The following is a 27,398-nucleotide window of genomic DNA, read 5'->3' as shown; positions in this document are numbered from 1 at the left end:
ACATTTCTCAGCACCGGACGTTAAAAAAATTGTATGGTTGCCATTATTTTTGTTGTTGTTGTTGGGGGGGTGGAGGTGGTGGAGGTGGTGGTGGTGTGTGTGTGTGGGGGGGGGGTTGTAAAAGCAGGGGTGACTAAGGGCAACATTGAAGGGTGGGTCATTCTATCTGTGTCAGTCCATGTGAGTCAATATCTGCACTTCAGGAGATGGAAAAGGTCACATCCTGCTGAAGAAATATGGACATCTCTGAGAAACGGTTTGCTCGGGTTTCTTCTCTTCACGTCATTCAATTTTGCTCTACGGACAAGCAATTGCAGTTTTCAGCAACAGGAACCGCTTCGTTTGTAAAATGTTCATTTGTGTGGAGGTCCTGCATACGTGAATGGGTGAGGATGGTGGGGGCAGGGATGCTGATGGGAGAAGAAGGGAGGGGGTTTTGACAGATGCTGGGAATCCAGAGGCATTCGGGGAAGAACTGCAGACAAGGCAGAAATGGAGGCTGTTTCCATGGTAACCTTTCAGTGAGGCAGAACACAGACAGGGTTAATAGAGGTTTGTGTGTCAGTATGTTAATTTGTGTCTGACTGAGCAGTTGCCTGATTAAAAGAAAAAAAATCAAATCATCAAATGAAGACGTTGTAATGGCCGCCTGATGATGGATCTCACTTTATTCTCTTTGTCCAATAAATGAGGTGATGGTATAACATTGTGTGTATTTGTGGTCTTTGTCGAGAGTTTTAAGGTTGTGATAGCGTTGATGGCAGCGGAGGACATTTGCCTCATTGACCTGCTGACGCAGAGGATGATGAAGCTCCGATGAGTTCAGAATCACACGGATGATTACGGACCGAGAAACATCCCATATTCATAAATGTTATGTCTGATCGCTGGAAAAGAAAATAGTTTTTTTGTTGGACCTTTTTCTTTGACAGATTTCATTTTCACTCAGGACAATAGGAACTTCCTGTTGGACATCCTTTTTCATTTATTTTGACATCCCACATAGACTGTACCCACTCCGTTGAAAATCACGATTTTGGTGATTTTACTTTGTTTTATTAGCATTTTTTTCATGATAGAGGACATATAGAAAGAAAATTCAGTGCAGTATTTATTTATTCAGATGTAAATCAGGAACAGACGAAAACAAACAGTTTGGAAACGATTGTATTTGTGACATGGAAAATATGTTGGGTGGGTCACAAGCTCCATGCTCCACTCCATTCTGATGCATCCACTTGCAAACGTATATAAACGTATATATATATATATATATATATATATATATATATATATATATATATATATATATATATATATATATATATATCCATTCCATACCATTTTATTACAACTATTTTGTGAAAGAAAAAAAAAGGTAATTGAAGCGGGACTTTAAATGTGACAAGTGTGAGGATTTAAATCCAAAAAAGTTAAAGGAATGTGGGTTTAGCACCATACTTTTGGTCATGTTCCAATATTTCACTTTGTTCAACAAATGAGGACTTTTGTAAATTAAAATTTCTTTCCTTAATTTGTCATTAAGTAAAATTGTTTTATAGAATTTTTTGCTTTAATATTGAAAATGTTGGACTGGTCATGCAGAAATATCCATTAGAGTATGTTTACATTCACATTGGAAAAACAGAAACAGGTTTTTCATTGTTTTTCCAGGAGATTCAGATATTTATAGTAAATTATAACATTTTGAATAAATTTAACTTTTTAACCCTTGTGCTTTCTTAGATGACCCCCCCCCCCCCCTTGCATTGACGTGTTCTCCCTACCATGACAAAGGTGGATAAAGGTGGAAAGATTTCATGTAATCCATGGACACCAGTGAAGATCACAAATCATTGAAGAAAAGAGGTTCAGTGCACTGTTTAGTGGGTCTAGATGACCCAACTCCCAATGTTAAAGTGCCTAGGATAGCACAAGGGTTACGGAAAATGCATAGGCGCACTCTCAGATTTATTTGTCTTTTTTAAACATAGCCATTTCAAAATAGCACATTTTCCTAATAATGCCATTAATAGCTAAGAAAATTGTTCATATTTTCACCAAGAGAAAAAAAACAACAGTGGAAGAAATCAGTGACCTACCAATATTAATAAATAAATAAAAACATTCATGCAACCTTTTTTTTTATCCATATCTTTTTAATAGTTCTTTTTATTTGAGTCAGTTGTTTGGTCAAACTGAAAAACACAAAGAAATGAAATATGTACAAACAACAAATTATGCATACACAAAAAAACTAAATAAAAAAACAGAAGGATGAATAAACAACACATGGCATTGCATGTAATAATTTAAAGCAAAATAAATAAATCCAGACTAAATTAAGTTACAGTTGTATTGAAGAAAATAAACCAAAATTAAATTATGTAAAATACATGCTTTAAAAAAAAAACAATAAAAAGCCATAATGAATAAATTCAAACCCTCATGATTTACGCTTCATTAGGATCCTTCACTCAGGATGAGTCAGAGGATCGCTGCTCGGGTCTGCAGGATTTAATATTTGATGAAACAGGAGTTGCTGTTATGAAAGCAGGAGCTTTTTTCTTTGTTTTCATCACAACTGATGTCAAAATGAAGAAACCCGGACATGAACCTCCCTCTGCCATGCTTAAAGGTGCTGTTCAACAGTAGCGGTGATGTTGTTGCATATGTAACCTCCTTATTTAGGCTTAACATTGACAATAACTGTCATTTAATCATTTTTGTGATCAGACCTGCAGCTTTAAGGGTGAGCTCAGAGCGCCCCCTGCTGTAAAATAAGAGCAAAACAGCTGTCTGTCAAGTTATTGACTGTTTCTGAATTTTTCTTAAAGTTTGGTTCTGTGTATCATCTTTCCCTCCTGAAATCTTTCTAATTAAAGTCCTGCATCCAATGGTTGCCAAGCAACAAACGAGCCTAATGGATAAGCTTGGAGTGTCCCTGCTGGTTGCATGACAATTAAAAGGCCTTTAAGAAACAAAAACACACTCGAGGTAACAATGAGCTCACTGCTGCATCAGATGAGCAGAATAATCCAAGAGCGGCACACTGTGGAGGTCAGAAGGAAATTCACACCTGAGCTCCTGAACGGGACCCAAGAACGTCACGTTGGTCTGGTTTAACCAGGTCAGGAAGCTCCTCAGCTCTGGACTGCAGAGGAATCTGTTCATGGAGAGACCGACGACGCTGAGGGAGCGGAAAACTGCAGGATCCGGAGAGGCCAGGAAGTTACCCGAGAGATCCAGAGACCGCAGGGTTTTGGGAAGCGCTCCAGGCTCCAGGTACGTCAGAGCGTTGGAGGACAGGTCCACACTCTCCACAGAGGTGAGGCCGAAGAAGGCGTTTTGAGGTAGAGCCCTCAGCTGGTTGGTGCTCAGATCCAAACTGACCACATTTCCAAAGTGGTCAAACAGATTCCAGCATTTCCCCTGATCCCAAACAAACTGAAGGGAGCTGTCGTGAAGGTCCAGATGTTTGACAGTGTTTGGGGCAGCTTGTGGACCCAGCGTGCACCACTTGACGGCATTCCCCCCAAAGAGAAGCGAGCTGAGGCGCTCCAGCTGGTTAGCGAGGGCATAGATGTCTCCAACGTTGGCGATCCTGTTGTCCTGGATGCTTAGATGTGAGACGTTTCTTGCAAAGCGAGTGAGACCGTTCACTGAAGTAATCTTATTATCATCCAGGATTAGATAATCCAGATGTGGCAAAGAGGCAGGAGAACCCAGGTCTCGAAGAGAGTTTCCCTGAAGATCCAGAACCTTCAGGTTGGGAAGGCCGCTGAAGGAGCGGTAACCCACAGCACCGATGTGATTGTGGGACAAATCCAGGACCTGGAGGACTTCCAGGGAAGCAAAAGTGTGGCGGTAGACTTCTCCGAGCAGGTTGTGGGACAGATTGAGCACCTTCAGGTTGGTCTGAAGGCCCTGGAAGGCGTTCCTGCGGATCTGGTTGAGGCGGTTGTGGGAAAGGTCAATGGCTCTGACCTCTCGGAGGGCGTGGAAAACCCCCGGCTGCAAAGCAAATATTCTGTTTTTGGAGAGACTCAGCGAGAGGACAGAACTGTTGCACAGACCTTCAAAGGTGCTGCGGTCAGGGTCAGGGAGGTTCTCGAAGGAGAACCCTCGCCCCATGTGTCCTGACAGCTTCAGGTGGGAGATCTTGGTTCCCTCCATGGCCCGAAACAGCAGCTTTAGGTTTTGTACGCCCAGCATGCTGTGGGATAGGTCCAGATCCTGGATGGACATTCCTCTGAAAGGATTCCCACATTTCCTCCAGTCAAAGTGGAGACTCGACATCTGAGTGAGCGACACCGAGTTCAGGCTGAAGAACCTGAAGTGTTTTCCCCTGAAAGCAGCCAGGTCCGGCTCACAGATCTGACCGACGCTGTTCATCTTGAGGTTCACGGCGGTCAGGTTGGTCATGTTTGTGAAGAACAGAGACGGCTGAAGCTTCTTGATGCGGTTCCCAAACAGATCCAGAGTCTCCAGAGATCTGAGGGGCTGCAGGTAAGCGTCAGATAGAACCGACCCGTTCAGCCCACAGCTGCTCAGGTCCAGCTTGTGCAGCGCCGACAAGCCGGAGAAGGCCAGCGGCTCCAGCCGGATGCCGGGGTTGAAGCCGAGCACCAGCCTCCGCAGGCGTCTCTGCCTGCTGAAGGCGTTGTCCCTGATCAGCAGAGGGACCCTCTGTGAGCCCAGATCCAGCTCCTGCAGCTCCTCCAGGCCGGACAGGGAGGTGGCGTTGATCTCCCCGATGCGGTTCATCTCCAGGTACAGGTGGGTGGTGTTGGGGGGCAAAAGAGGGACCCACCTGAGGTTCTGGAAGGCGCAGTAGACCACTGAACCCCTTGTGAGGCATGATGTGATGCATTCTGGTTTCTGCAGCGGGAAATACATCACATTTAAATAAAGTTTATAACATTGTAACATGTTTTTATTTTATTTTTAAAAGCCCATGTCTTTGTTTCATCACGTTTTTGGTGTTTTTAACATGTTCTTGTGGTATTTTTCTGAGGATGGAGGAGAAAAAATAAAAAGGAATCTGGATCTAAACTTGATATATCGCTTGATAGCTGTAATACTGCTCGCAATTTTTGTTGCACAGGTATTGTTAAATTGGGGTGGGAGGGGCTGTAAGGTAGTGGGAGAGAGTGTAAACAGAGAGCTCTTTGTAACCGGAAGGGGAATAGGGGTGGGGTCGCTCCACGCCAACAGTCCCGCCCAAAACTCAGGGGTGAATTTCTGATGAACGCCTGCCGCTCTGCAGAAACTATGCAGGTCTTTTGATTTTGGCTTAAAATGGCATATAATTAAAAGACCATTGGGAACACTGAAAAAACTCCAAAATTGACAAACGAACTAAAACATGAACCGTTTTTTTATTTTGATCTTGTCGAGTTTGACCTCCACTGCCCTAATTAAGTAGACATGACATGGAGATAGTTTTTATTTTTTTAAATGGGTAGAAAATGACAGGTTTCCTCTTTAATAATAATTACATCTCAGAGTTAATGCAGCTTTGACCCAAATGATGGTGACGCTTTGAAAATGTTTGTTATTTATCTAAAGACTGAGTGATAGAAGAATAAAGAAGGCATTTTTCTTTTGGCCTTTCATGTTCACATTTGTGCTTTTATTTTAAAGCAAACATTCATTTTTATCAAAAGTCATAACTCAAACATTTTAGAGCAGTTAATGACCTTTTTCCCAAAAGTAAATCAAAATGGTTGTATTCAAGAAAACAATCAAAACGGATTAAAAATCTGCTAAAATGTTGTAGTTAAAAGAAAAATCCTTATTTATCGGAAATTATTTTATCATAGTGACATATTTTCTCTGATTTGCTGAAAAAAAGTTTGATAATCATTGTCCAGATTAATAGCAATAGCTTGTTTCTTGAACAGACTAGTGCCTCAGAGGTCTGTGGAGGATTATCGGCATCTATCCAACAACCCACACAGATCTGTGACAGATTACAGATGACTAGACATTGTTATTCTAAAGTAATCCCTTATCTTATAATTTTAACCCCTTCACATTGTAATGTGTTCAATGACCTTCGAGTTGCTAAAGCAGTAGAACATTAAGCGTAACCCTCGTGCTATCCTAGGCACTTTAACATTGGGAGTTGGGTCATCTAGACCCACTAGACAGTGCGTCTAGTGGGTCTAGATGACGACAGTAAGATAGCACAAGGGTTAAGGTGACAAATGAACCACAAAGTATTTTCATGTCTACAAGGGCTGTTCGGTCCAATCATGACTATTATCAGTTTTGTTTGGTTTTGGTAAACTGGAGGCACTTTTGGAGAAACAATCACTGACTTTATGAGAATAGCCATACAACAGCTTGAAATACACCCTATTGCAGACAGAGTATTCAGAATGTACAGTCATTCAAATATTACTCTGACTAAATTAGTAATGCCTAATTGTTACAACTTAAAATTAACATGAGATACTCCCATCTCACAGTGAACAGTTCTGTATGGATTTGTTGTATCGTTACTTTGAGGCTTTTTTTTTTACCAAACTAAACCTAAATATGATCTAATTACTTTTTTTTTACATAATTTTACTCATTAAAAAAAAGAGAAACCATCTGTTGAGAAATTTAACCTGCTTACTATTTAAAAAATCCCTTTTTCATTATTATTATGATAGGTGGAATCTGTCCATCTACCCGAAAGAATCTATAAAAATCAACGACCCACCATAGAAAACTAGTAAGTTCTTTTGTTAAATGTAACTTATTTAAAAACTCAAAAATAATTGTTTTTGAAGTGCTGATATAAAAAAGACAAATAATTTAAAAAATGTCAAATAAGTTCAATGTAATCATCCCTAAACTGAAAGTAGAAATGCCCATGAAAGCCTGCATACCTGAAGGAAAAGGTAGATGGATATCAGATGAAGTCTCCACATCTTCTCCTTTCATTCAGTCCATTCAGTCTCGCCACGGCGGCAGTGATTTCAGAGTCCTCTTCAGAGCCCTTTTATCTGTCGACATCCAGTCCTGCCTCTTGTTTGCTTGAGTTTGTAACTCTGAGGTCAGACCAGCCCAGCTTTGCTTCACCGTCTGTTTTCCTGCAACATCCTGTTTCCAGGTTTGTGTTGCAACAGGGAAATTTCCCCAGAGTGTCCTGCAACTGATTTTTTGATTGATTATTTAAAATGTAACAAATCTCCAGAGTTGAGAAAACTTGAGATTTTGATTCACTTAAAATAAAATAAAAATCTATTTGAAAGCTTTCTAAAGACCTTTACGTTTCTTTCAAACTCGTAGCCTGTTAGATTTTGATGAATAAATCTGAAGATTTCAGTTCATGAGGTCTCAGGTGTTCACATCACAATAGAAAAGTATGGAGGATTTTTATGATTTCAGAGAAAGTTTTACAAATTTCAGTTAAATCCTTTAGAAATCACAAATGTACAAAATTAAGGCAAAATGTAAGTGCAAGAAACAAAACCATTTACTCTTTTTATTTTGTGCTGCTTTATTTAGAAAGGATCCTAACATTACACACTACAAAAACTTCAGTAGATTTACTTGAAAGCCTTGTGTCAAGTGGTTGCACGCAATCACATTGTGTAATTGTTGTAAAGCATGCTTATATAGGATGAGCTACGGAATCCCACAAGGATAAATATTCTAACACCCTACTCAAATATGTGGCGTAAACCCTTAATAAAATCGTTGAGTAATGCAAAATATTAAATGTATTGAGTAATTGCACAAGAAAATATGCCATAGTTCATTTTTTGAGTGTGGAAATAGTTAATGTGTTACATTTTCAAATTACAAAAAAGTGAGGCTGATGTCTTTTACTTTACAATCCCTCAGAATGCATGAAAACTAGATTCTGATGGGTTCTCGTGTAAATGTGAGCATGTACAGTTTGAGTAATTTAGTGACAGAGGAATGGTGAATTTCACAACCTCTGAAGAGTAAAGGTTTGTCAAACAAAGCAAAGAGGAAGTGGAGTGCGTAGCCTCTGCTGGGAAAAAAACTGAGCCAAGAAAAAAAGCAGGGGAAACAGTTTTTACAAATAAAAAGGCAGAAATGTACACAGGTAGTATTTCAGTCACTCTAAGAGCAGGTTTGCTGTTTCGAACACTTGCTGTGTTTCTGAAGTGCAAAACTAAGCTTTTAATTTTTTTTTAATTGGCTCAAGCATCAGAACAAAAGCCAAAGTTAAGAATTATTTGCATTTTAGAATCATAAATGATGTAAAAGCCCAATAAGGTGTTCAAACCATTCACTGTACAAGAAGAGGTCTGAGTGGCCCCGCCCCCGGGTGCTCCAAACGGGAAGTACCCTCTGGCTCCAAGAATGCATGTCATTGTATTGGTCAGAAAAACCTTTATTGCTCTGATAGCTTTTTTTTTCATGATATTTCTTCTGTATTTGTAGACTAATCAGTCAGACGCTTCAAAAAAATGTCAAAACATTCAAGTGGTAGGGGTGTGGACTTCTAACAAACTCACTCCTGATTCGCAAGAGTGATTGCCATAGGAACGATGGCTGACTTCGACTGCTTACAGGCGATCTCTGGCTCCAACATGGCGGCACGCATACTGAGAAAAATGGCGAATGAACCAGAAATAAATTATTTTCTGCGGTCATTGGATCAAACTCGAATGTTTTTTTTTAAAGCTAAAGGACAAAGAGGATGTGGAATATTTTGCTCTCCCCAACATTTTTTTAACTGATTGTAATGTATTTTCATAATAATTCGTGTTGTGCATTTGACTTTGTGCCTTTTTTCTGCCTTTGACTTCATTTTGCTTTCTAAAGAAATGATTATCAAATGTATGCAATTTGTTTAATAATTCTACATCTTTGTAAATTAGTTAATTAACAGGACTGTGTCCTATCAATTGTATCATTATTGTCATTGTATCACGAGTTCTTTTATTATATACATCACATTTTTTGTTGAGTAGTTTACTACATTTTGAATTTCTTTTTGTCTTGTTATATATGTTATTCCTAATTTTTGCCCAAGGATTGTTATAGTATTCAAATAATCAATATTTGGTTTGTTCTGACAAACTTTTTTATTATTAACTTCCAAATGTTGATAAAATCTTTTTAATTTGTGTGTGTGTGTGTTTGTGTGTGTTTACAAGCACATATATAAGAAAGGATATTTTTTATCACAGAAAAATTGATTAATAGTGTAACCGAGCGATGGGGGAGGTTCAATAATCATTCACTCTGTGGTCATAAACGACACGGGACAACAGGTCCGCCATTTAGTGGATCCGCTCACCACTTCTTTATTCTTCTTCTTCTTCTCCCCAAATTTACAAAACTCTCTGAACTTGCCACGCCCCCTGGTCTCTAGGGTAACCCGGGAGGGACACACCTCTCCCAAAATAAAAGATCCAGGAAGTTGGTTACATACGTCCAACCCTTTCAAAAGAAATGTCCTCATTTCTACAATTTCTACAGGAAATGCAACAGGCCGGGGAGTGCAAAAAAATAAATAAAATAAATGAATTAAGAAATAAACATTCGAGACCCAATATGGTGTCAACAAAAGTCATCCAAACAGGAACAACATGAGTTTACAGAACCCACCGGCAAATTTCCCACCACAGGAGGGAGAGGGAAAAAAAAAAGTCTGAATAATAATACAACATTGCCTGCCAACCAACAGCATATTATTCAACAGAATCTTTCAAGGAAGGAAAACACAACAACATATGACAGTCTTCTCACAACACCAACAAAAATTTCACTGTGACATAACCCTGTATTGTTACATCCTAATAAAGTCCTGAAAACGTGTTGGAGCACGCACCATTCTGCCACTGCGGGAGTGTGCAGGGGCTGTCCCAAACGCATCCCTCTGACCCTGTTGGGGTGGATCACCATTATCTGGGGGTCCAATGAAGTACCCGCCGAAGGAGAGGATGATGGCGGGGTGGACATACTGTCGTTTGGGGAACTAGCAGGCAGGGGAAGAGTGTAACGTTTTAACCTGTCATGATGAACAACCTGGGCCCGCTCAGACATATCCAGGGGGTTGACAATGCGATATGTCAAAGTGGCCTCTGCACCTGAAGCCAGAACCCGATCCACACGATAGGGACCTTTCCAGTGAGGTGCTAGTTTTGTGCGGCCCTCTGTTGGGTTATTAAGCCAGACTAGAGCACCCTCTGTAAAGCCCTTGTGGTGAGAGTTCTCATCATGGTACAGTTTCTGTTTCTCCTGCGCCTCTGCTGCATTAACCCTCGCTGCACTGAAAGCAATCTCCAGCTGCTCCACAAGAGACGACGCGTATAAAGGCAGCGTGGCTGCACTCCCAATGCCACCAACCCCACTAGGAATGAGAACCTCTGCCGGGATCCGGGCTTCGCGCCCGTGCATAAGATAAAAGGGAGTAAACCGTGTGCTGGTGTGCTTGGAGGTGTTGTAAGCAAAAGCAACAGATTTCAAATGGTCATCCCATTCCCCCCCATGGGACAACAACATCTTGGCCAGCTGGTCAATTAGGGTCCGGTTATGTCGCTCTACCATGCCATCTGATTTCGGGTTGTAGGCCGCAGTACGCGTCTTAGCAATGCCCAGCAACCGGCAGAGGTTCTGAATCACCTCTGCTTCAAACTGCCGACCCTGGTCGCTGTGCAGCACCTCAGGGACCCCGTGCACCAGCACATAGTCCTCAAAAAGACAGCGGGCAACTGTCTCTGCAGTCTGGTTGGGCAGAGCATACACATTCACAAATTTTGTGAAGTAATCCTCTACAACCAAAACATACCGGTGGCCCCGAGACGTTAGAGGCAGCTCCAGGATATGTGCTGCCACCCGCTGTAATGGACGACAGACTGGAGACCCTCCCATGGGCGCCTTGGCTTTTGGAACCGGGGATCTGCGTGTCTGGCAGGCCCTACACTGCTCACACCACTGTCTGATGTCTTTAAGCATGCCAGGCCAGTAATAACTCTGTCTGGCCGGTTCCCAGACCCTCTCAGCAGAGAAGTGAGCTGCAACCGGGCCCCCATGGAGTTGACCCAAAATGTCAGGCACCAGCGCTGAAGGAACCACCACCTGCACCTGCTTGGAACCCGAGGGAAAAGATGTTACAGTCCGACACAGCAATCCGTCCACCACTGATAGGCGGTTAAACTCAGCCCACAATTTTCGTAGGCTGAGAGAGGAGCCCCTCATAACTCGGCGAGGTGGTCTGGATTTTCCCCGCTCCAGCCAGGCTAGAACAGCGCAAATGTCTGCATCCTCTTTTTGATGTGACTGCATCTCAGCGTTACTATGACATAGTGAATAAGTGGACTGCTGCAAACAGGCAGCGAACACTCCTGTAGGAGCCGGTGCATGGATGACAGGATCCACAGTCACTGGTCGACGGGACAATGCGTCTGCATTCCTGTGACTGAGACCATCTTTGTGAACCGTGGTCCAGTTGAAGGGATCTAGTTCCAAAACCCATCTGCCTCTTTTACCTGAAGGGTCATGATCCAGTGCCATTTTCCTGAGGCCCAGTAGGGGGCGGTGGTCCGTGACGATAGTAAATTCTGAGAGACCAACATAATGTTTGAACTCTCGGACTGCCCACACCAGAGCCCAGAGCTCCCTATCAAAGGTGGACCACCTTTTCTGGGCAGCTGTGAGGGCCTGGCTGGCATAGGCTACCACTCGTTCAAGTCCATCCACTACCTGTGCCAGCACCGAACCCACGGAGTTCTTAGATGCATCCGTGTAGATTTTGAATGGCAATGTAAAGTTGGGTAATGTAACTACAGGTGCAGATGTAAGCACCTGTTTCAAATACGTGAAAGCAGCCTCACACTCAGGCGTCCAGTCAAATGCAACATTCTTGCCAGCCAATCTATTCAGTGGAGCCGCATACTCAGAAAAGTTTCGGACAAACCGCCTGTAATAAGAACACAAACCGACAAAAGCTCTCACCTCTGAGGGAGTGCGAGGCGTCGGCCAGTTCTTTACCTTGTCTGTGTTGCGAGGATCCGGCTGGAGGCCATTTTGAGAGACAAGATGACCCAGGAAAACCACGTGGTTTCTGGCAGAGTGACATTTCTTGGGGTTCAGTCTCAGACCTGCCCCCTGTTTTCTAGATAGAACCTCGTTCAGGTGTTGCAGGTGGTCTTCAAACGTACGGCTGTAAATCAATATGTCATCTAGATATACCATGCAGATGTGCCAGGGCAGACCCCACAGCACCAGTTCCATCATGCGCTGAAAGGTGGCCGGTGAATTGGTCAGGCCCATGGGCATGGCTCTCCACTGATAGAGGCCCCTGCCTGTCGTGAAGGCCGTCTTTTCCCTGTCCTCCTCGGCCACCTCAACCTGCCAGTAGCCGTTTGAAAAGTCCAGTGTAGTAAACCAGGACGAACCAGCCAGAGCGTCAAGGCTATCCTCAACTCGAGGTAGAGGGTGCGAGTCTTTGATTGTCACCGAATTGAGGCGGCGATAATCAACACAAAATCTCCACTGCCCTCCTTTTTTTCTAACGAGTACCACTGGAGATGCCCATGGACTGCAACTCTCCTCCACCAGCCCATCTGCCAGCAACCCAGCCACCTGACGTTCTATCTCCAGCTGTTTACCTGGAGAAGCCCTGTATGCTCGTTGTTTAACAGGGGGGTGGTTGCCTGTCTGGATGCGATGTTTAACCAGTGTGCACCTGCCTGCAGGTTTATCAGGTGCGCTGAAAACAGTACAAAACCTCTCTAGTAGCGCAGATAATTCTCTTTTCTGCTGCTCACTAATAGGGGACTCCTCTAGGGTGACAGGCAGGGCTGGGGGTCGGACCTGGATAGTGTTCACATCAGGGGAGGAGAGAGATGGTGTAACGTCAACTACATCTAGTGGGTATAGCTCACCCAAATGTAGTCCCTGTTTCAGTTCCATTGCTGTCCCCTTAGGATTAAGGACCCGGGCCACAGTGACTCTGTCTCTAACTGTTGTTACCGCATGAGCCACCACCAGTCCGGTTGTGTCAGGCACATTAGGCTCAAGATAGCCCTCAAAATCCCGATTCAACAGGTCTGCACCTGCCACCAAAGACACAGTCACAGGAACCAAAGCCTCACTCAGAGGTGGAATTGACCTGCTTTCTGCCACTGACACATTGCAACATATAGCAGCTAATTCTCCCCCTCGCAGCAGGGGAACGCTGACATCCCATAATTGGAGCACCCCACGGCCCAGATCTAGCAATGGATGGTTTTTAGTCAAGAAATTCAGACCCAGCAACACGGCCTGTGTGGACTCGCGCAGTACAAAGAAGGTGTGCTGCCAACAGGTGGGGCCTAAGCGAAAACTCACTGTGATGGTGCCTAAGGTGTCCAGCATCTGTCCATTTACTGCGCGTGATTCAACATAGTTCTTCCTAAGGGGTCGGCTCCGTAGGGCAGGAACAGACATTCGAAAGTCGGCGCTAATCAATGACACAGAGGCACCTGAGTCAACTAAAATAGAGACCTCTGTATTCTCAACCACCCCTCTAATGTAAGAGGTGGGGTGATCCTCATTTGACTCAGAGTCAAGCCCATGTGTGTTAAAGTCCTGATCGGAGGGGCCCCTGACAGATGGAGCTGGCGTCTGGGCCTCAACACCAGCTACTGGTAGTTTCCCTGCTGGGTGCTGTCAGCTCCTCCGCCTGGTGGTAGAAAACGCACACTGCGGTTCCTGTGCTCCCCTTCCCGTGGAGCACGCCATCCGGGGCTGGGGCTTCGATCTCCAGACTGCCTGCGGCTGAACGCCGCCCTTGAATCGGTGCATGCTGGGCTTGAAGGGATCCTCGTCTCCACGCCACATGTTACTGGCGGGAACTTTTCGAGCTGCACTAGCTAGGTTAGCAGGAGATGGGAGCTGAATGAATGAATGACGCCACCAGCGGAGTTCAGAAAACTTTAAGTAACTTGCCAACACCACTGCCACCAGTGTAACCGAGCGATGGGGGAGGTTCAATAATCATTCACTCTGTGGTCATAAACGACACGGGACAACAGGTCCGCCATTTAGTGGATCCGGTCACCACTTCTTTATTCTTCTTCTTCTTCTCCCCAAATTTACAAAACTCTCTGAACTTGCCACGCCCCCTGGTCTCTAGGGTAACCCGGGAGGGACACACCTCTCCCAAAATAAAAGATCCAGGAAGTTGGTTACAATAGTTTCTTTAAAAAAAAATTCTATTCAATATTGACAGTTCTAGGACTCCGTACCTTTGACCCCACGCACTAAAATTCGTCTAAGTTGTATTCAGCATTTTAATTAATAGAGTTAGCATGTTGTTTTCTTTTCTTTTTAATAGTTTTTAATGCAGAAAAACGCATTTTATGTTTCTCCATATTGACGTTTGTGTTTTTAATGAATATTTTACTCCTGTTTCTGATTTTTTTTCCTTATGTTATGCTTGTAATTGATGGAATTGTGTAAGAACTGTGTCCGTTTTGACTTCATAAAAGTTTACTGTAATAAAATAGGGTTGATTTTTTTTTAAAGGGGAAAGGGGGCAGGACGGACCCTAGAGGAGTGACTTTTCAAAAAAAGAGAAGAAAAAAAAAGAACTTCATCTTCGCAGAAAGAACCGGCGCTGAGCCGCGGTGGGCGGATGTGAAACATGTCTCCTCACGGAAATAAATAACGGGACCGGAGGACGATAAATACATGAGTGGAAGAGAAGAGAACAAAACCCGGGGAGGAAAGAGAGGAGGTTCGGCTGAAGTCAAAACCACACGTCTCAGTTTGATGTCTTTCTGGTAACAGATACCTGCTGAAAATAGTCCCGGTAAGTAAAAGTCGTCTCACGTTTATGCTTGATAGAAGAAAATACGAGACAAAACGACCAGTTTATGGCTTTGTTTCCTCAGAAATGAAATATTAAGACTAAAAAGTTCCAGAAGTGTTAGAGTTTGAGGTCTGTGGACGGCATTCATTCGGGGGAACAAGGTAAAGAGGGAGTTAAACTTTCAGCAACATGGCTGCTCAGATGTCACCGACCGAGTCTCCCTGAAGTTGGCAAAACTGCAACCGTTTTGGAGGGAAATACTTTTATTTTTAACTTCTGCAGGGAAAAAGTGGAATCTGAAAAAAGTAAACAAACAAACAAAAACAAACTTTGTTTAAACAAAGGTTTTGAAAACGCCGTCTTTCCGTGTCTTGATTGTGGTAAGGTATGGAACTACTGAAATGCCATTATTACTGCATCCTCAAATAAAAATAAAGCGGGAGGAAAATAACCAATGCAAGTTTAGCATATGTGGTAAATAAATGACCACATTTGTAATTATAAAAATACTATTTTAATTTATTATTTTAAATTTCTGCAACAGCTTGAAATTCTTTTAGCAATTAGTTAAACATTTTTTTCAATAAAAGGAAGTTTTTTTTAAAATGTGGAAACATTTTTTTTTTTTAAATCTTCCATTATAATCCTCATAACTAGTAGGTCAAAGGTATTTCATACTGGACAGACTCATTGAACAAATTATGGAGTGCAATGAGATTTACAAACAATAAATATTGATAGAAATATCAACAAATGTTTATTTAATCTAGGTAGGATTTTTAACCCTTTCAGAGTTGTGTCCTAAATGTGTTTTGATTTTTACATGTTTGTTAAAACTAAATGCTAATCAAAATCAATCCAAGAACGTTTATTAAAACTACTATAATACATTTAGGAAAATGTTGTTAATTACACAAGAGTCCATGTACAGTACATGATGTTAGCTTTTTTACTTTTTTCTTAAATTACTTTTTTTCTTTTTAACCTTTTTCTGTTCTTAAATTGTATTGTTTTTAAATACTTTGAGCTTGACTGTTCTTCCATAGACCTGGACCACATCATGGCTAGTATTTGAATCAAAACTGCAATTAGCGTTAGTGTGGTCATTGTTGGAGGAGCTGTAGTCCATATAAGGAAACGTCAGTTCCGCAGTAGCACATTTTTATATTATGGACAGTTTTATAAAGTGGAAAAAAACTACAGCTAGTGCTTCTGCAACTATAGATATTTTCAATAATTATATCTGGTAATGTGGACAAAAGCAAATGGTGCACTATAGCTCCCTTAGATATTATTTAAATGAATGCACTTTAATAATTTTTATGTAGTCATTATTTTAACTATTTTTTTAAAATTCCTAAATACAACATTCGTTTGATTATTCGACTTTCTAAAGGTTTATTTAAAACTTAAATATCCAGATAATAATTACGGTACATAAATATTGAGAACATTATGGACTGCAAGCAAATGAAGGAAGGCCACTCGACATCCCAACTTGACTTTAAAATGTTGATTATTTTTCTCTTCCTTAAATTGAAAGCAAAATATCAGAAAATGTAAAATACTTGAAATAAAAATGAAAACAGTTCTTTACTGCACAGCAGTAAACTTTTGGACAGAAGTGTTTGTGGGGATTTCTGCCCAAACAATCATAGAATCTTCATTCCTAAACATTGTTCAACAAAAATGTGTTGTTTGTCGTGACTTTATCAGGATGAGATGCCGCCTTTGCAGTGAGGCACAGATGACTGCTTTGGAGCACAGGTGATAACACAGCTCCTTTGGTTGCAGAACCCGAATTTACTGTTGGAGCAAAAACTGCGGTGGGAGTTTCATGGAAGGTAGCCTCACCATAATGAACGAAAGTGACAGATTGGGCTGAATTCTGTGGTGTAGAGTCACAGTTGGTATTTCCTTCAGACACTGGATTATCAGCACTAACAACTGGGTTTGTTGGAACGTAAACACATTAAAATAAAATAAAAAACACAAATGTGCACCATTGAATTAACTTAAAGAAAAATAAACTGATTATTAAAACTTTGAGTCTAGATGCAGAAGATAAACAAGCTCAAATTTCACAGAAAGATTTTGAAGAACTGAAGATGTCATTTTTCAAACTAAAACCAGAATCCTCTGACAGAACTTACAAATTTCAACAATTGTCTGTTAAAAAGAAATACAGAGTGTAAAAGGATAAGTTGGGTCAACTGCTTTTCGTCTGGATCCAGATTATGTATTTAGTCTTTGGGCGACGTATTTACACTTCAAACAGGGCGCAATGAAAGGGGAAACACGACTTAGTCGACCGGCTTTTCCCAGAAGGTAATAAGCAGGTTTACCTGCAGGGACTCCTTTGTAGCGCCTGGTCCTCTGCTTGTGTCAAATGTCTCGTTCCAGTGTGTGCATATGGAAGGACTTAAGATGATTTACGGCGGGGCTGAACAGTGTTGCTATCTTCACTGTGGGTGGGGAGATAATAGCTAAACGCATGAAGCCTGTGATTAGCCTGGTTTATATCATTTCCCAGCCATTCAATTATGGTCTCTTCATGTAAGAACAGTTTGATTGCTTCGACTTAGTCCTCTTGAATCAGTGGAATAGGCATTTTGTTCCATAAATATGTACAGCTGCTTGTTTGGAATTGCTGTAAAGGTACGTCTGAGGTCAGTGTGTCTGTATACTGATCAGCTTCTTGATCGTCTGTCCACCTTGTTGACTGAATGTACTGAAATTCTTCTCCTAAAACAAGAGATGATGCACCAAATCCTGAACTTTTAGGTTTGTCTCCAGCTCTTTAAGACAAACTCTGTGTAAAATTGTTGAGCTTTCTTAACTAAACATGAACATTCATGCAACCTTCACTTGTTTTTTTTTTCTATTGCGCACTCATCCTGTTGGTTTCACCGTCTTGGTTTCTCACACTTCCTTCCGGCAGCTTTAAAGCAACACTCAACACAAACACAAAAATTCTGCTTTTCCAAATGTTCTTCAGCTTTGTGGCGCTGCAGGAATGAAACATAAAAAGCGTCTTCAGTCCTGGAGGTCTGTAGCTACGTTGTATGGGCATGTTGCTTGAAATGCAGGGTAGACGATAACGTTTAATCTTTTGTTAATTTGAAAACATCTAACGCAGCCCAACAGATAAAAGCAGCTTCAGACCATTAGTGAACCCAGGACAATCGCAGAAACGTCTCTTAAACTTTGGCTCCAAAGATATAGACATTTTAAAAATGATTCATAATTTTTATACGTGAGGTTTTTCAGAGTTTTAAAAAGACAATGGCTGTTCTTTTTTCTTTTTCTTTAACTCATTTTCATTACAGAAGATGCTTGTTGGATTTCTTTTGTTGTTTTGCATTGACTCAAAAATGGGTAATCTCTTCAATCAGTTGCGCTTTTGTAGTTGTAATCCTTCATAAGATAGTGCTGAAGCTGGTGAAGACCAAACACAGCAAACGTGCCTGTGAATAGGTTTAGTCAAACTGTTTTTTTCTTTTAAAGTCCCCCTCAAATTTTCTTTTAGTCTACTCTAAAAGTGTTACCATTGGTCTTTGAATTATGATTATGCTGTTTTTAGTTAAAAACCCCCAAAAAGACCTGTCGTATTCTAGGACATAGTTTCCGCAGAACGGCAGGAGTTCAACAGAAAATTAACCTCTGAGTTGTAGGATCAACCGTTGCCGCAGAGTAAGCCTGCACCTATTTCCCATCATCACTTTGTTTACACTATCTCCCACTAGCTTACAGCCCCTCACGTCCCCAACCTAACAGTGACTTTCGGTTGGAAAGTCTCTCTTACTGTCACCGTGCATATAAAAGGAAAGAGTTTTAGCCGATCTCTGCTAGCTCTGTGGTGAAAGTGTGTGTTAGCCTGGGGGTGGTGCTGACAGCGCAGACTCTTCTTGGAAGGGGCTGTTCTTCACTTTTTTACGTATGAACATGAGAACCCACTCGTTTTTCATGGATTGGGAGGGGGTGGGGTTATTAGAGGAAACTCAGAAATGCGTGAACGGATCAAAATACCGCTTTGGGGTTATTTATAGTGAGGAATGAACATTATAGTACACTTAAAATCTGAAAAAGTTGATTTTGCATGATATAAAAAATAAGGATCAGTGAAACAAAAGCATTGCATGATTCAGTTGTGGTCAGAAAATATCCATTACTCTTTTTGGTCACATCTGAATTGGTCTTGTAGAAACCTCCGTTATAGTAAATGTTTGCAAAAAAATTGTCTTTTATGATTTTCACTGTGAATAAAGAGGTTCAGGACACCCAAACTCTTGTTAATCCCCACACTGCAAGTCTGCAAATATCCCATAATCTCAACTTCCTATAAATGAACGAAGAAAACTGATTTAGAGAAATTTGTGAGTCCGGACAAAGGGCATTGGGAGGCATGTGCGTTACAGTACAGGGGTTGTTTAAAGGCATTTCAGAAATGTCTAATGTTGCAGTACTTTGAAGTAGCACTGGTCCCGTCAGTGCTGGCTGTGACAACAAGGGACAGCTGCAAGGGGTAATTCGGTCATGCGGCATGCATGTTATGTGTGTGCCATGGGGGGGGGGTAAACAACCTCTATTTAGGGGCCTCCCTCATGTCTGCTCAACACCAGTTCCTTTACTTGTAGCGTCTTTCGTCGACCTCTGCAGTTGTTGGATTATCCCTCAGAAACGGCAGTGCCAGGTGTGGTGTGGACGGGGTTTTTGGTATTTAGACCTTCACGCCCTCTGGTTAGCGATAAGGCAGCAGGTACTGCAGAAGAGGTGCATGTGTGGTTCTTTTGGACCACTCTTTTACGCTCATTTGGGAAAGGTTGTAGTCGATGATGTTTTCAAATGCCTTCACAGAGTGTGTTTGTGTGTGAATGTTCCTGTTTCTTGTTGTTCGAGTCATTTGTTGTTTCTGAAGCTCTGGCAGGGCTCGACATAGCCATTTGTCCGCTGGCCCGGTCCTGTTTTTCGAGCAGTACGGACCACAAGACTTTATTTTTTACTTGTCCGCTCGGGCCACTAAAATATCTAACAATTAATACATTTTTCACCTTTTTCAATAAAGTATATTTTGCGAAAACGTGTAGATTTACCTCGTCTTTATAATTCACTTTTTCTGCTAGTCCTGTGTTCAGACTTCAAGGGTTTCTATGGGAAACCTTTTATCACTCTTCTCCTCCTCTCCCGCCTGCGCGCGCGGCTGTCACTGCCGAGCACCACGCGGCACGCGCTCACTCAATTTTTTTTTCAAACTTTATTGAATGTAACAATTCAATACTAAACAATGTTAAACAGCAACAACGAAGGAACAAGCCAGTGGGTTATTATTACATCTTATGTAGATATATTTAAGCTGACACACATATCAGCGCGCCCCCTGGTGGTTTTTCACCGCGATGATCATAAATCCAATACCGTCACTGAAGAGAGACTGAAACATGTCAGAGATGTGGAAGACATGGCAGGAATAGATAGGAATATGTTAGATGGAGTGACGGGTGGAATTAGTACTATGGACAGCAAGATATTTAATGAATGCATTGAAGATGAAACTGTATGCACTAAGCTTTAAGCTGAATGTCAAAGAATCAAAGGCAACTCAAAATACCTGAATCTCAGACTCAAATGCAGTAGAATGTCTAAGTACTTCATTTTGATTTTCTTTACAACACTGTAAGCAGTAAGTATTTCTAGTTAGCTGAATGATCTTAGTAATTTAATTGTATTTAATTTTTCAATTATTTAATTTAATTAGGTAACTAAAGTAACTAAAAAGTAAATGTAACTTTGCGACAGTAACAAAAAGCAGAACCTTAAGGCAGTCAGGGCAAAAAAGTCAATAAAACTTCTTAACTATTGATTAGGAACAAATGTGAAATAGCAGTGATTAGAAGCAGCATGAAAACTTCTTAACTAGTGTTAACTACTACACTGCAGCGCTCTCTTCAAAACATCTGAAACAGACTAGAGCAGATTTAAGTTTGATATGCTCTATTACTTTTAGTCATTGAAAAGTGTATAAATAAGTGCTAGATGTCACCAGAATGGACCAAATTGCACCATATTAAAATTTTCCGGGGGGGCATGCCCCCGGACCCCCCTAAAGTTGCAAGCACCTGCGGAGCGGCGGGTCTCGCTGTGCGCGGAGTCGGGCCAGTGACTTTCGAAAACTACTGGCCCTGTGGGCCAGTGCAAATTTCTGGGCTATGTCAACCCCTGTCTGGTCAAGTCAAATCCAAACCGTGTGTTACATCATCATGCTAAAAACATGTGTTTTTTAAGCTATCCCCAAAGAAGGAACAGAAAAAACTAATTTACTGGACTGAATATGTTCTGTTAAGAGTAGTGGCTGCACAGCTTGGATTTGTGATAGATTATTTTCTTATAAGTTTCTTATGTCGGAGAGTCAATTTGTTTTAGATTGGCATGTACTCTCTGGCCTGGTCACTGATGGTTAACTTGACTAACACAGCTGAAACTAAGCCACTAAAGTGTGTCTTGGGTTCCTTTCTTAAGGCTTCGACACATGACCCCATACAGGGGTTGATTTGTACGGGTACTGGGGGTTTTTGGGTCTTCCTGGCCAATGGAGGGTGATAGAGAGGAGCGGCCGGTTTAAGACGCATTTTAAGGGGAGCGGGGGGTTGTCTTGCATTTCCCTTAAGGCTAGTTGAAAATAGACGAGTGTGGAATGTGTGGTTAGTTTGTGGTGAAGTATTGATAGGGCTAATGTAAGTTGCACGTCCTTATGATGTAGGGGTGATTGTGTTGAACAGAATCTGTTGTGCCTTACGCCACATTCTATTTGCTAGTAAAGCATTAGTCTCAACTGCTCTTACGGCTAGTTATAGGCTGTCTCCTGGTTTACGTGTGGCTACACAAATTTTAAGATAATTTTCAGGCTCTACGTACAAAACGCACGGCAATTGAACGCACATTGAAAGCTCAACCAGGTCGAACTTTGACCTATCAAGAATTTACGTATGGATAGCGTTTTCTTCAATTCTCAGAAGAGCCGACCATTTGAAAATGGACATGCTCTAGTAAACAGAGAAAGAAGAATAAGAAGCCCCTCCCTGCTTGCCCAGTGTAAACACCACGGGCTAAACACGGTCAACTCTGTCATAGGCTAAAGGGCCTTTCTTGAATGCGCGTCACATGTCTGTGACGGCCGTGGGTCGACCTCTGATCGGAAGAGTGCAGGTTTGATTCCTGCCTTGCCGGCCCTCATGTTGAAGTGTCATTGGGCAATAAACCCCACCTTGTCTCTGGTGGAAGGTTGGGGTGTGTTCGGTACCGAAACTGTTCGGCCTGCAATAAGTGCTCGGGGGCCTAACACTAATGATGACGTCACACTACGGTAACTCCATTTGGACAAACTATGTAGCCTCGAGATCTGCTCGGGCTCTACATATTTTCATTTCACGTTTCCTCTTGTAACCAAAAGTTCTTTTCCTTAATAATTTGTGCCTGAAATAGTTTGTAATGTTTATAGAGAGATTTTGCCACAACCCACTTTGTAAAAAGATTACAATGAACCTGCTGCTCCACGCAAGCGAACCGTGCCTCTGAGCAGAAAAGCCGGACTCGTAGCTTCGTGTTTTCAGGCATGGGAGTGTGCTTTGTTACGGTGTGTACAGTCCGTCCGGCTGCTCCACGTGAGCAAGCTGCTGGACTCTGGTAAGCGGCTTTGGGACGGTGTGTGCGCTAGGTTAGGCGGCTTTTGAATGAACAGTCCTGAGAAACCGTGCAAACAATCATGTGAATTTATGTTTCCAGTCGGGTCCAGACAAAAGCAGGGCTGGTGTTTTTCCAGTTTAAGTTCATCCACAGATAAATGTTGTTGGCACGTATTCACCTAATCCTAACCCTTCTTCCAGGTCCTTTCCGACAAGAATAAAGCACTGGCTGCACAGATTTTAAAAACTATTAGTGAACATGCAGTTAACAATGTCATGATTTGGGTGTCTTTGCCTTCCTTTTGTTTCTGTCATATTTGAGTTCTGTTTCCTGTCTTATTTTGGAAGGTTTCCTGTTTTGTCATGTTTTTGGTTTTACTTCCCTGGTTCCAATCGCTCCTGATCGTTGTCACCTGTGTCTTGTCAGTCCTGTTTGTATTTAGGTCTTGTCTCTGCCTTCCTCTTGTGCCGGTCCATACCGTCTCTTCCCTGACTGTCTTCTGCCATGTTTTCATGTTAACCCACAGTAAGTTTAGTTTTGTTTCCCTGATCTGCAGCGCTTTAGTTTAAAAATAAACCCCATGCCCTGGAACCGTGTGCCTCCCGTCGCTGCATTTTGGGTCCTTCATATTCCCCAGCCCTCCCTACCCAACAAATAATAATCATAAAAAAAATAAAAGCTCATTTAGAAGATCGTCTTGCTCTATGCCGCTGCTTAGTTTGTTTACACGGGAGCTCACAATTTCTTCTTCTATGGTCGTACCGTAATTTGTCCGGACCAATCACTATCTGACACGTCATCGGACCAACGTATAGCCAATCAAATGGTGCGACGTCATCATCAGTCGCAGGCTGCCGAACACTTATTACAGGCCGAACAGTTTTGGTACCTACACCACCACCAATGTGTGAATGGGACTGTGACTGTAAAGCATTGTGGGCTTTAGAGGAAGGTAGAAAAGGGCTATACAAGTATACAGTATTTTACCATTTATACATCTGGTGTATCCGTAGCCTAAGACCTAAGTTAGCTTACTGTGTCAGCAGTGGGAGTTAGAGGGGTGCCACTGTCTTCTTAATGAACAGAAACACAGGGGGAGGTTTGTAAATAGAGTAAGGAAAATTGTTCCGTGTCTTCAGGTAAAACCATTCAGACTTCAAGAACCATGAAAAGAAATTAAAAATAACAACACAATTTTAAACTCCTAAACATTTGTGACTGTAAGTTTTTTTTTTCTTTTTGTTGAGAGTTGGAGGTGAATAACTTGCTGGCATTTGTGGTAATATATCAAATTAAGCCCTTCTGTCCATAAACGTGTGCCTTTTTTAAATCCAGCATTTTTACCAGAGATTTTAAGCTTTTAAACATATTTGATGTAAATATAAATGAAAAAGCAAAACATTAGCCAAAGAGAAAGCTATAGGTTTTGCTAAACATTTAAGCAATTAAAATCAGGGATTTTGCTGGAAGGTTTCAGAGTCCCATGTGATAAACTGAAAAAACACACACATCTAAACGTCTCTTTAATTTATGTTAAACAAATGAATCCAATAAAATGATAATAAAATAAAATTATAAAGTTAAAAATAACTCCATTTTGCATACATTGTACATCCTTAAAGATGAGCTTTATGCTTTCAATTTATTAAATTAAATTTAAATCCCTTTTATTTTCTAGAACAAATATTTTTAGACATCAACAAACAACGGATGCAGCAGTGACTCTGCCCCTCCCACAGCTTGCTAAAACAGGCTCTATAAAGATTTTTCATATTTTCATCCGTGGAAAAAAAAAAGTTAAACTAATTAATGTCATTTTTTAATCAAAAATAAAAGGTTCTCCAAGTCTGTGCAGATGTTACAACAGTTTGTGTTTTTCAAGTTTTTACTACTTAACTTTTTTTTTTTTAAACAAGTACCTACATTTTAAAACCATTTTCTGCCTCCTCTGGTTTTTGTCAGCAGAATACTTTGCTATCCATAAAGACTTTTAGGTTTGTTATCACTCCTGATTGAATCATTACAGTTGCATGCATGTAAATTCTGAATTATTTTTCTTCACATGTTCCACAGAAGGTTCTTCGTCCAACTTGACTAGATAAGGTCTCGCTAGCAATTGAATTGCTCTACTTTTGTTGGGCTGATGTTTGATGTAGTTTAGATGCTTAAAATAGCTTTTTTTTTTAAAACATGTTTTTGCTTTGTGTCTTCATCAGAAATCCTGCATTGAGTCTCCTCTGGTCTGTGTGACCCCCTGACACAGAGAGGTATGACCACACCTGTTTCTTACCTTCAGGCGTGCTTTTCTGTTATACTTTAGTTCCCCCAGTAAGAGTCATTCACCATAAAACACTGCATAAAACACTACAGGCATGCATGAGTGTGCACAACAATCCACACAGACTGAGTGCAAAGGCTGTTGGTTGAACTGCACACGCTGTCCTTGCTCAATTCTTATTCTGAATTAAAGCATCTGCTGTCAGTTGAAAGCTTTTATCAACCATTTCTATCCATGCTTTATTTCCAGTGACTTGGGTATGATTATTTGTGGCTTTGGAGTAGAGGTACAGCAGTCAAGATCTGATCAGAAGGTTGCATGTTTAGTTCCTGCCTTGCCTGCAGATAAGTCCTTAGGGAAAACCCTGAAGCCCATATTGCTCGTGGTGTTCTGGTTAAAACCTCGATCGCAGCTCTGCCTCCATCAGTGTGTGAACGGGACTTCTGACTGTAATAACTTTAGATGTATTTTAGAGTATTTACCATTTAATTTGGTAATTTTTACTTTGATTAGTTTGTAATTCAGTTTATGAATCTGTGAGATTAAATTGGTTTCCCCTCCAACCGTTGTTATGGTAACAGCTTGCTAAGCTATAACATCCTGTTTTCGGGTGGTTCCTGTTTTAGTTGTTTCCTCTGTTTGGGTGAAGACATATTTTCCTAACCCTGTAGCTGCTCCAGTGATCCAAAAAGGACTTTTGTTTAAGTGCATTGGTCTATTTTTGTACAAACAGTTGAAATAGTTATTGACATCTAAATGATTAGCATCTAATCTGGTGCGTTAGGAAACCCTCCTGTGTCCTAGCCTAAGCTCACACTATAGAACCAGCCTTTCTAAAAGGTTTTGGCATCATAAATACTTTTTAATTTTCAATGGTATTTCTTGAATATTCTCTGTTGATGATTTTTTTTGCAGTTCTCTTTCTGACTGATGGCTATATTATTATTTCATTTTTGTTTTAAAGAATCCAACACATTTTAAGGATTTGCTTAAAATGGCAAAGTATATATACAACAACTTTTTTTGATGCTTTATAGAGGGGAAGGAACTTTGTTCAGATCAAGTCTTTATGCTCCCCTGTGATGATGTCAGAGAGTGGGCGGAGTCAGGGATATTCTGTAAACTTATTTTTGCACTTTGAATTTGTGCAAAATGTGTATGACTCTTTGATCATTTGAATTTTGTTCTTTTACCAATTTAATTAATAACATTATATTTCTTAACCCTATGTGGTAAGATTCTGGCCATAACTACTTGTACTATATGTTTACATGTTTACCATAGTTCTCTACTGCAGCCTTTTCACAGTAACACAAAGGGTATTTCTGTTACCATGGCAACGATAGAAAGTAAGGAAATTAGTTTGATAGACTTCTCTGTTGTAGCAACGTTCTTTGACTGTATTTCTTCTTCCTGTTCAAAAGTCTGATATTTTTAATGACAAAAAGTTTTTGGTTGACGTAACTGATATACTCATCTTTGCATGTTTTTGCATTACAACATTTCAAAAATCAATAAGGTTTAAAAAAAATTATATTTTTTTTGTCAAGAACCATTTTTACAACAATAAGATAATCTATCAAACACAAATGTCCTTACATTACCAGGATGGCTGTGATGCAGAGGTAGACCGGTCAATCTCTGATCGGAGGATCAGAGGTTTTGGGTCCTGCCTTGCCCACCCATGTGTTGAAGTGTCCTTGGACAAGACACTGAACCCCAAATTACTCCTGGTGTTTATAGGTTGGTGCCAGTGTTTGGCAGCGGCGTGTGTGTGGGGGGGAGATGGGACTCTGCAATTTAGAAAAATGCTCTATAATTATATGCCATTTGAATATTTCTTTGTTGTGCTAAGTCTTATTTATTTATCTATTTATTTGCAAAAAGCACAGCCTCTCAGCTTGGTGACACTGTGGAGGTTTTCTGATCAGACAAAATGTTGGGAAGTTACATTGTTGAGAAGTAGGGTAGTACTCTCACGGTACTTCCTGCTTTGGTCAATGGGGCTACATCATTTATCAACAACTACTGTTGGTTATCTTTACCCATCAGTACAAAAAAAGACATATTCAGATTTTCAAAGCCATTAAAAAAATTAATGGCTTTGAAAAATTAAAAATTAAAAAAGGGAAAAAAGTGTTCCGTGGGCGGAACACGTCATCCTCTGAGATTAAGAAGAAAATACTTTCACTTCTTTGGCAACACAACACTAAACCACATCCATTACATACCAGTCTGGCTTTATCTAACAGTCAGTATGTTTCATTACAAACAAAACCAAAAACGGCAAAGAATAGTTGTTGCTATACCCAACTGATATCAAGGAAAGATTTATGACTTGATGACTTAATATTCAAAATAATATAATATTTTAGCACATTGCGGTTCAATTTAGGCAGTTGTTTTCAACTTTTAGTGTGACAGCTAAGTTGTTTCCAGCTCCCTGACATAGTTGGAGGTAACTGTGGCTAGTGTAATTATATCTGTAGTGATTTAAGGCTTTCTGGGTTAAAATAGGAAGCACAACTCGTAGACCAAATGCTCAGCCATGTCAGCTTTACTCACGCAGGCGACACACACACACAGACAGACAGACAGACAGACAGACGTAATTGCCACCAGGCCAGGCTGGAAATAACTCACTCTCCAGTGTAGTAATTC

General features: G+C 41.1%; 2 protein-coding genes across 17 annotated transcripts in view; one reads left to right on the top strand and one right to left on the bottom strand.

Moving 5' to 3' along the window:
* Nucleotides 1-2,138: 2,138 nt before the first annotated feature.
* LOC101157992 (toll-like receptor 5) lies at nucleotides 2,139-7,150 on the bottom strand. Its single transcript, XM_023953238.2, has 2 exons — nucleotides 6,885-7,150; nucleotides 2,139-4,881 (listed from the first exon to the last, which is right to left on the bottom strand). The coding sequence occupies exons 1-2, from the start codon at nucleotides 6,924-6,926 to the stop codon at nucleotides 3,010-3,012; spliced, it is 1,914 nt and encodes a 637-aa protein (XP_023809006.1). The 5' UTR covers nucleotides 6,927-7,150; the 3' UTR covers nucleotides 2,139-3,009.
* A 7,392-nt stretch (nucleotides 7,151-14,542) lies between these two features.
* The window catches only part of LOC101158250 (dystrobrevin beta), a 47,610-nt gene continuing 34,754 nt past the window's right edge, over nucleotides 14,543-27,398 (top strand). For 6 of the 16 annotated variants that reach the window (XM_078942591.1, XM_078942587.1, XM_023952944.2 and 3 more), the window contains exons 1-2: nucleotides 14,543-14,779; nucleotides 24,676-24,726. The gene's annotated coding sequence lies outside the window, so the exon portion shown is untranslated. Of the gene's footprint in view, nucleotides 14,780-19,375; nucleotides 19,539-22,885; nucleotides 22,985-24,675; nucleotides 24,727-27,398 lie in introns of those variants that run through there. The other 10 variants (XM_078942589.1, XM_078942586.1, XM_078942585.1 and 7 more) reach the window with 4 other exon arrangements.

Source organism: Oryzias latipes, chromosome 24, assembly GCF_053564925.1.
Source record: "Oryzias latipes strain Hd-rR chromosome 24, Olatipes_Hd-rR_3.1".
NCBI classification, from domain to species: domain Eukaryota; kingdom Metazoa; phylum Chordata; class Actinopteri; order Beloniformes; family Adrianichthyidae; genus Oryzias; species Oryzias latipes.
The sequence above is the reverse complement of the archived record's forward strand: the minus strand, read 5'-3'. Positions and strand labels throughout refer to the sequence as shown.